Source organism: Euprymna scolopes, chromosome 25 (genome assembly GCF_053919585.1).
Source record: "Euprymna scolopes isolate OS-2025 chromosome 25, ASM5391958v1, whole genome shotgun sequence".
Taxonomy (NCBI): domain Eukaryota; kingdom Metazoa; phylum Mollusca; class Cephalopoda; order Sepiida; family Sepiolidae; genus Euprymna; species Euprymna scolopes.
The window spans coordinates 108,220,425-108,231,066 of NC_136506.1; the positions used below are offsets into that span (position 1 = coordinate 108,220,425).

The 10,642-nt window shown below is 34.9% G+C and overlaps 1 protein-coding gene across 1 annotated transcript in view; it reads left to right on the top strand.

Annotated features, from left to right (window-relative positions):
- LOC145247568 (uncharacterized) overlaps positions 1 to 8,199 on the top strand; it is a 100,835-nt gene extending 92,636 nt beyond the window's left edge. Inside the window, exon 3 of the mRNA XM_080109415.1 lies at positions 7,445 to 8,199. Within this exon, the coding sequence (XP_079965541.1) occupies positions 7,445 to 7,932 (488 nt within the window). The 3' untranslated portion in view covers positions 7,933 to 8,199. The remainder of the gene's footprint in view (positions 1 to 7,444) is intronic.
- Positions 8,200 to 10,642: the final 2,443 nt, after the last annotated feature.

The window sequence follows — 10,642 nt, forward strand, 5'->3', positions numbered from 1 at the left end:
TATCAATTCCGACATTAATGTGGATCAATGCAGAGCCATGCACAGCTTTTCAACTTAATAACGTTTATGCCAGGGTCGAATGAAGGAGGGAAAATCAAAGTTTGGAGAGGTTGGTTGCTCACTGATAAGAACGCAGTAAGTACCATGAGCATATATCGATAACATATATCAATAAGAGGTGCTTGTTTGGAATGAGAAGTCTGTGTTAACCTTCAACTGTTGCAACTCGTTGCATTGATTGTTAAGAGTAGCAAATGTGCTCATCGCCTGTAAACCGCTGCTGACCTAAAAAATTTTATCAGCCGTGTATGCAAGCATGTCAATGAGAATGGAGTTTGCCATCAGCACTAGTATCTGTGTTTGGCTCTGGGTTGGTTCTTTCCAGACATAATCGCAGTAATATTTTCCTGGATGGTATTTCGCCAGAGTTGTGTTTCATATGCTTCAGCAGATTTGAAGTTCTGCTGTTATTATTAAACAGGTCTTGTAGCCTGGCCTCTTCAAAACGACGAATTCTCTTGATGATAAGTGTCTTGTAGAGCATTGTATAGATTAGTTTGTAGAAAATCATCCAATAAGTCAGGCAACTCGTCTACTATGTCTGGAGACAAAGTTTTCATTACTTTGGAAACTTTTATTATTATTATTATTATATACTTGCTATCAGCACTAAGATCTGTGTTAGGGTCCGGATGGGTTCTTTCCAGCCACAATCCCAGTAATATTTTCCTGGATGGTATTTCGCCTGAGCTGTGTTTTCATATGCTGCAGCAGTTCTGAAATCCTGTCGTTGAGACTGATATTATTAAAGAAATATCATAGTATGGCCTCTTCAGAGCGACGAATTCTCTTGATGATGGGGTCTTGTAGCGCATTGTATGGATTAGTTAGTAGAAAATGATCCAATAAGTCGGAAAATTCATCTACTACGTCTGGGGACAAGGTTTTCATCACGTTGATCGCTAGAGTCTATGTAAAACAATTGCCTTGTGTAGAGGTAGACGCCATATTGGAGCAGGTCCTGCACGTTCGTTTAAGTTTATAGAATTGTAATTTGGAATAATGGATCTGACTGATCTAAACCAATGAGAATAACAGGACTGTTTAAAGGGATAATTTATTATTTTTTGATTCCGCGAATGGGAACATAACGTTTTCACTATGAGTTTATGAATGTTATGAAGGGTGAAACCACAATATCTCTACCATGTGTATAATTCCCTCCGGTGTTGACTGGAAGCGGTAGGAGGATTTTTGAAATAGGGGGAAAATCGGGACTGCTTCTTCTGAAGGTGATTCCAATAGTGATGGTGTAGTTCCTAGGATGTAATCTAGGATTTTATTATAACACCTAACTGTGTGTAAAATATCGTTATAAAGTTACATAAGATAGTGGTTAATAGGCTAGACATAATAAATTGGTATGTGGCATCTATTGTTGCAAACGTACAGTATTTTGGTCCAGAGGGGAATTTCTGCATCATTTTTATTACATATAGGGATAATATAGAATAATTTGGCTTTTAAGGGGTCAAAGTTCAACGATTTGACTGTTGAGAACTCTACCAAACTCCTCCGCTAATTTTGGGTCTAAACACTTGAAATTTTAGACATAGATTACTTGGACAACTTTTCTCTATGGTAGTTAAGGAAACCTCTTATATAGAAAGGCATTACCGTACATATTCACACTTTTTAATATATACATAGGCACATAAAGTTATGAACAGTATATAGGGCCCGAGCAAAGCCGGGCAGAATTGTTAGTATATTATAAAACTGTCGTTAGTATTGAGATTTATTTACACCAGGCACTAAGTGTTATGAATAATATCGAATCAAATCCTTAACCCTGATTAATTCCTTCCATTATATTCAATGACTGAGAAGAAATGAACCAGACAAATAATGGGGATAGAACAGTTTTTGTAAATCACAAATATACAATCAAACTGGTTAATACTGCGATTTATATACACTCGGCATGGACCATTATGAATAATAGTGAATCGAATCCGTAATACTATAATAATATTCGTATAATAATATATAATATTCGTAACATTATATTCAATGACCGAGAAGAAATGAATCCAACATATAATGGGGGAAGAGAATAGATTTTGTAAATCACAAATACACTGCCAATCTGTTGTTTACATGGTGATTTATTTACAACATTTACAAAACATTATGAAAAATAAGTAATCAAGTGACTAACACTGAGTAATTTCCATCATTATATTGACTTAAAAAATGAAGCAGATATATAAATAATAGTGGTGGCAGGATAGATATGACTGAATATAAATGAACCAGACAAATAATGGGAGAAAAGAATAGTTTTCGTGAATCAGCAATATACTATCAAACTGTGGTAAATATTGATATTTATTTACACCAAAACAAAAAAAAAAACATTATAAATAATGATCGAATCGCTAATCTTGATTAATTATCACTATTATGGTCAATGAATGCACAAAAAAAAAAATGAAGCAGACATATAATGGAGGACAGGTATAGTTTTATATATCATAAATACACTATAAAACTCTATTTGAAATTGTGGTTTATTTACAACATGCTCTGGACATTACAACTAATAGTGAATTAAGTCTCTAGCCATGATTAATTCCCACCATTATATTCAATGAATGAAAACAAAAAAAATGAAACAGACATACAATGGAGGACAAAGTATTTTTATGTAAATCGCATAAATAATATCAATGTGTTGTTTATATTGTTATTTACAACATTCTCAGAACATTATGAATAATGAGCAATTGAATCAGCAGCCCTAATTAACTTGCATCATTATATTCAATGACTGAAAACAAATGAACCAGACACACTATGTAGGGGTCGTTAAATGGACTGGTAAACAAAACAAAATAAACCAAATACTGTAGTACTGTTGCCACATCTGGGCAGGAGTTGCTAGAAAGGACTTATCCTGCCTGAGTTCAAAATAGACTTTGTAGCCTTGTGGGACATGTCCTTTTCTCTTCCCTGCAACCTCTTTCTCACAGAAGAGATGTTGCGAGTTTGACTCTGCTTTATCATTATTTTCATAGCAGGTGCTCGGCTGAGTTTCATTCTATGGTCCCCTCTTGCCAAACTTTCACAAGAAATACCCGTCTAGCAGAAAACGCTATCACTAGTTTCTCTCACTCTTTATCTGTGCCTAAACCTAAGCATAGATTCCATGAGCAAATCTTCTTTCTTAGAACTGCACGCCTATGGAATTGTTTTCAGTTTTTCTGCTTTCCAGCTGACTACAATATGGTTGTCTTCAAGTCTAACGTCAACAAGTTTTTGATGAGCTGTTCCATATAAGTTAACAAATTTACCGAATCTCCAGTACTAACGGTTACTATATTGTCCAATTTCTACTCTACACTCTTTAACCCTTATCCTCGAGTGGCCTCTTGGCCTTGATAAGTGGTGATGCCTATGTAAAAAAAAAATACAATACGCAAAAGTCCAGCTAGAATTCGTCACTGACAACTTTCTCTCTCAACTTCCAGCACGTCTCTCCCCAATTGCCTCTGCCAACAGACATTTTATCAGAAAACTGACCCCCATTTCATTTGCATACATGTGCAGTGGAAGATGAGATCTCGTGAGATTCCATGAGACTACACCTTATAAATCCATGGCTGCCATCTTTAATTTCTCTTTCTCTCAGATCCCATCTGAAGGTGTTGTATGACCGCACAACACACACACATGGGGGCACTTTCCTCTTTGATTATTACATTCAACTCTACAGTAGGAAAACAATTATTTTGTGAATGAAAAACATACTATTAAATTCTAGTAAATATTCAGGATCTGAGGTATAATAGGGAAAGAAGCAGATTTGTCTATCACAAATATACTTTCCAACCGTCGTTACATTTATTCACATTATGCTCAGATCATTATGAATAAAAGGGAGTTTTCACTACTTTTTAACACTCACTAATGAGTATATACAAGTCAGCTGTAGAGAAAATAGGATGAAAATAGTTTTTTAAGTCACATATAAACATATTTGAGTCTTTTTCATATTCTTCCATTTCAGGAGTCTTTTATCTTATTAAAAGCTGTCAAGTGTAGAAGATACATGTTTCTGTATTTGTTTGGTGGGTTTGACAGTTTGACATTGGACGATCAGAAAGCACCTTAATATTGTACAGTGTAATCTATGCTCCAGCTTTGTAAACAATGGATATCAGGAAGAATCATAGCAAGCATTCGGACTATGTCTGCACAACGAAATTCATCGAGAAGCTACACAAAAAGTTGTGGCAAGATCAAGGCAAAGCAAGAAAAACCTTTGCGAAAGAGATGGATGTCAAAGTGAAAAAAGCATTGAATGAGGATTCCTGCTTTGTTTCTGTAAAATTCGAAAGAGTTACAATGGCTAACTCTGGGAAGACTTCAATATTCCCCCCACCCCCACCCGATTCTGGTACAATTAATGATTCTGATTCTTTTTAAATCTCTACATATTTAATTGTAGAGTTACTTTTTTTTTTTTTAAATTATTTTTCACTGCAAACGCAGAAGCACAATTATGGGGTGACATATAGATTTTAATTTTATTGATAGTTTAAAATCAATAAAGATTTATCATTTGTTTTTCATTAATACCAACAATGGAAAATTAAGTTAAAAAAATAAATAAAAATAAACAAATAATTAAAAGAATCGTTTTTAGCATCGGAAAATAGGGGCAAATTTTTCCGATTCCAATACCCCCAAAAGTGCTGATATTTTTATTCTGATTAATTTTTAGAACACTACTAACTACTTACCACTAAGTCCCAAGAGAACCACTTTACGAAAGTCAAAATTCCTAAAAAGGCCAAATATCTCATTGATCTGGAGATGCTTTAGTTCTTTTCAAAACCAGTTCTACAATGCACAGAATAACAGATGGACAGCCTATAGTCCATTCGAAATTGGACACATCATAAAGACCAAGCTTTTTTAGATTGTGTTTGTTTGGTAATATGTTTACAATGAAGGCCATGTCATTTTGCCCCATATCTTAACATTATGTTATTAACCTATTGAGATTTATTTACACCAGGGTCAGAACATTATGATAAAAAGGTTTTGCAAGCTTTGAATTACGATTAATGCATTTTGATTAATTTTATTTTATTTATCATATCTATTATATATATATTTATAGTATCTATTTCATTTCTAATTAATCTTGGAAGGTGAAAAATCATTTTCTTTCAAATATTTTATATGTTCGTTTTGGTTAAGAGAATAAAACTCTTTTCGAGTTTCCTATTTGTTTTCCTCACCACAAGAGCAGAGTTAAACACAAGGTTGGTTTTTAATGTGGAGAAACTCCAACACTCTAAAAAGAGGGATTGGAGATTAAAAAAAATTCTCTCACTCTAGAAGGATTTCTCTCTAAGTAACCGAGAACATACAGGACGAAGTGTAGCATCAGAACAAAAACTTTGCTTCAATCATTTGGGAAAAGGTTCTTAATTCCATTTACCTCCAAGTCAGACACAAGGTACGAGGGGTGTGCATTAAGTAATGCCCCTGACTCACTTCCCATAGCAGAAGAGCAACGAAACTTGGCACAGTTATTAGTCTTTATCTACATAGGAACCACCCAGAGTTATGTATTTCTCCCATCGTTTGATGCAGCTCTGGAGACCGTTTTCGTAGAACACCCCAGGTTGGTCCTCCAACCACAACCTGACTTCAGAAATCAAGGCTACATCATCTGGGAAACGCTTTCCTTTCAAAAAAAACTTCATGGCTGGGAAGAGGTGAAAGTCAGAGGGTGCAAGGTCAGGAGAGTAGGAAGGATGTGGGATGATTTCATACCCACATGCCTGTGCTTCTGATCTGGTGACATGCGAGTTGTAGACCGGAGCGTTGTCCTGCAGGAGGAGGGTACCTTTGCTGATCTTGCCCCGCCCCTTGATCTTGATAGCTTCCCTTAATTTCCTCAAAAGTGAAGCATAATAGGCTCCTGTAATTGTGGTACCCTTTGCCAGGAAATCTGTTATCACTACTCCGTCCTGGTCCCAGAAGACTGTGAGCATGACCTTGCCAGTGGAGGGCTGTACCCCTGCCTTCTTTGGAGGTGGTGAGTCCAAGTGCTTCGACTGCATTGACTGGGCTTTGGTCTCTGGATCATAGTGATGGACCCAGGTTTCATCCTGTGTAATCAGTCTTTTGAAAAACTTTGACTCATCTTCTTGACACATCTCCAAATTCATCCTCAAGCACTCGACGCGTTCTCGCTTCTGGAATGGTATGAGCAACCTGGGAATCCATCTGGCAGACACCTTATGCATATGCAAATGGTCATGAATGATAGTTTCCACAGACCCTGTACTAATCTTGACATCTTGGGCTATTTGGCGAATAGTAATGCGCCAATCTTCCAAAATGGCAGCCTCAACTTGACGGACAGATGCCTCATCAATGGCAGAAGGGGGGCGACCAGGTCTGGGAGCTGTTTCCACAGACTTCCGGCCATGTTTGAATTCACGATGCCAGCATTTTACAAGGTCATATGATGGGGCATTATCACCATAAGTTTGTTTTTTATTTCATCAAAAGTCTCCTGTGGTGTGCGTCCTTTCAAATACAAAAACCAGATCACTGCTCGACATTCAACAGGCTCCATTTCACATCTGACTCAGTTCAAACACCTGTAAAACAGAAACTACAATTAGTTCGGAGCTGTATTTGCCACATAACCCGTAGAGATATAAATCATTGCACATGCAAAATTTCAGCTTGATCAGACAACGGGAAGTGGGTCAGAGGCATTACTTATTGCACGCCCCTCATAAGGTGAGGTATGGTTTTGAAAAGTTAGCACATTAGGTTTAGCACATTCTGGCCAACAGAAAATGTCTGAATACCCCTGTCAGCATTCCCTAGATGGAGCTCATCAAGCGATTATTAATAAACCTCTTCTCAAAGTGAAAGTAAATCCTGGGAAGGTAGAGTTTTTGAGATTTAGCAGAATCATATTTCAACCTAGAACAGCAGAGCAAGAAGAAACCAGAACGGTCCACCCTCTATCGAACTGATTGTCAAGGATGTATTCCTAACTGGTTTGAACACCTATTTGGCTGTGCCAGGTAAATATAGGTGTTTAATATTTTCAAATGTTTATTCACATGTTTGCTTCATTTTGTTATTCGTAATTTAAATTCATGTGTATCCACTGGACCATATTGTCCCTAGTATAGATTCTATGCAACCCATAGATGGGACACTAAGTCAGAGTGTTCAAGGGAAGAATGCTAACCAATGAAACACTCTACACTCCCTAAATATTTTAAATCGTGTAATTAATTTGTTTTGATTATTTTATTGCATATCAACCCTTTTTGGGTTATTTAATGCTTACTTTGATAATGTTTGTTAAAAAATACATTTTTTTTAATTCTTGCAGTGAGTGGCGGAATATACCTAGACCCTGATATTGTGTTTGTCCGATCAATCGAAGAACTACGGATTTATGATTTAACCATGGGATTAATGGACAAGAACACTGGAATGGGTAATGGTCTCATTTTGGCCAAACCTTGTTCTCGCTTTCTAACATTTTGGTATCAGAGTTACCGGACGTTCGAGTATAACAAATGGGGTGTGCATTCAATGAAACACCCGCATCTCCTCTCGGTGATGTACCCGGACCTCATTCATGTTGAAGAAGAACGAGTTTATTCCCCAAATTGGTATGAAATTGAAAAACTCTTTGTGAAGAAAGTTCCATGGGATAAGAATCTTGCTGTACACATATGGCATCGTCACAAATATCCACTTCCAAAGAATTTTGATGATCTAACCCATCTTAACACAACTCTTGGAGAAATTCTCAGATATGTTTATTACAGAAATAAAGAAATAAGATCAAATTTGAAGAAAAACAAGACTTAGTAAAGAGACTATATTAGAGTTTGAAAAACTTTATATCTAAAAGAAGCATCGGGTTTATTTTTATTTTTATTATTACAATTCTTCTAAGTGACTTTTTACAGTTAAGATTCAAAAGAGGTCATTATGTATTTTTGATAACAGATACATTTTGACAATTTTAAATAGTGATGAATAGTATCCTCCAACAAGAGGACACTCAGCAATCTGCCTCGAAATAATAAATTGCAATTTGTTATATCAAAAATTCCAACTAAGATAATTCAGAAAGATTTTGTAAAATTTTATTTTTCATTATTAATATTTTTTAGTTTGATAATTTTCTAATCATACATTGTTCATTTTTATTAGAAATGTTAATATCATCACCATCGTCATCATCATCATCATTATAATTATTGCTACAGTCATTTAAATCTTAAACACTATTTTTCAATATTTGAAAACTTGAGATTTGTGACACCAGGTAAGACATTTTTAGTCAGAGATGTCTGACCCAAATTAGTTGATCGCAAGAAATAAGCATGTGATCTGCTGAGAGATATGAGAAACAGAATTCCGAGTAAACTTCCGAGTCTATACACCCACCAACCGCGATGGTAGAATCCTCCAATATCATGCAGTCACATCGTGGGTAAGTAATGAAATGGAATAAGTACATAAAAGGATGTGGCCAAGTCTGCCACAAAGAAAGCAGCCTCTTTCTAACAGGCTAGAAAACTTCTTACATTATGCATGTTATATCTCTATAAAGCCACAATTTCCCGGTGCATATGAAGTATTGTTTGCACATCTGAACTGGTGCACAAACCTCTATTCTCTCCCTTTTAGAAAGAGTGCAATAAAAAAAAAATAATAAAATAAAAAAAATTTTAAAAAGTTCTAAAATTCCTGCACTGTCTGCCAAGTTTCAGCTCTTAACTCATGTTGCAATATCTCATTAAGCTACAGTGCTAATATGCCTTTTGGTGTAAACATGAGTAAAAAATATAATTATTAAAAAAAAAACATTTTTTTAGTGGCTTACATTAAAATTAATGAAGAACAGAAAGAAAGTTCAAATTTAATGTTGATGGGATTCTAAAAATGACATGAAAATAAAACTCAGAAACGAACCTTTGGATAACAACAACAAAAACAACAACAATTGTATGTTATGAAAAGCTTAAACTATAGAAAAATGAAACAAAATCACAGAAACTACCAACTAAATCAGAGGTAGATAAAATTAATCTCCATTGAAAAATTTTAAAGCTTTGCAGATTAGATTTGTTTTAAAAAGCCCACTCAATATATATATATATATATATATATATATATATATATATATATATATATTACCATATACTAAATTTAGGAATGAAGTATGCAAAAAGTTAAGATCTACAAAGCTACAGGAATGGAAAAGAACAGATTAGCCAAAGAAAAAAAAACAAAACAAGCAAAAGACGAAGTTCTTCTCAGAACGTTTCACCTATTGTGCAAGTCTGCTTGATGACCAATGCAGCAACAGAAAAAATAGTAGAGAAATCAGCAATTACCTATAAGAAATTCTCAAGGCCAACTAAATAACATAGGACTGAAATCTGAAAAGAGTCTAGTATACTTTGAACATCAAAAGAATTTAATAACAAAGTACTGACATGGAAGGAAGTTTAAAGGAAAGTCAAATCTGTTCGATACTGTTTTGCCCCAGTGCATTACTTGCTATATAAAAGATGTCCATGAAATTGTAAATGACCACAGGGTTCCAAAAGAGAAGGATCCCAAAATATTCAATTAATTCAGAATAACATCTTTTTTTGATGTAGAACAAGGGTCTCCAAACTACAGCCCGTGGGCAAATCTGAGTTGTTAAAGTCATTTATTTGGCCTGTGGAGCTCTAATGGAAAACGTAAAAAATTTCAAGAAAAGTTTCAAAAGTGGAAATGTGTGAAAATAATGTGGGTTTTTTTTTTTATTCAGAAAATGATTAAAAGAATGAGGTTTTTGAGAATCAGTTTCAGTAAAAAACAAAGCTAATGAGAAAACCAGAATAAAACACATCCAGGTCATTCTTTTTATTTAGGCCTGTATAGCTCTAAAACGTCAGCAATAGCCTCCTGCCTCCTAATTCAAAAATTTGGAAAACTTCATAGTAGAAGACAATATTTTGTTTAATATACTAGCAACATGATTAACAAATTTCCTGAAAATGTGTACATGGACACCGTAGAGCCAAAAGAGAGCAATGACAGGTATACTAGGTTGAATTAAGCACTCGATTTGTTACATCGCTACTAAGAAAAAGAAAATAAAGGCAATCTGGTAATCCTATGGTAGACCTCATAAAATGATTAGCTTAGCACTACACCATCAGGTCAATTCATATTATGGCATATTATAGATAAAAAGAACATGATGCACTATATCTGCTATACTATTCAATCTTGGTAGGAATCTAATAGAGAAACCAGCTAAAAAAAAAAAGAATCCACTCTCTGACAGTTCTTCATAAGAGCACACCTGCATGATCTGTGACAATACCAATTTTAAAGCTGACAGGCAGAAATTGAGGAAGCTGTTAAAAAATACAATTGACAAGAATGAAATTCAAGCCTAAAAAAATCAAGATCTGTTATTGTTATTATAAAAGGCAAGGTGGAGAACAGGAAGATTTAAAATAAAATAAACGTCCATTTCATCAATGATTGAAAAACGTATTTATGAAAA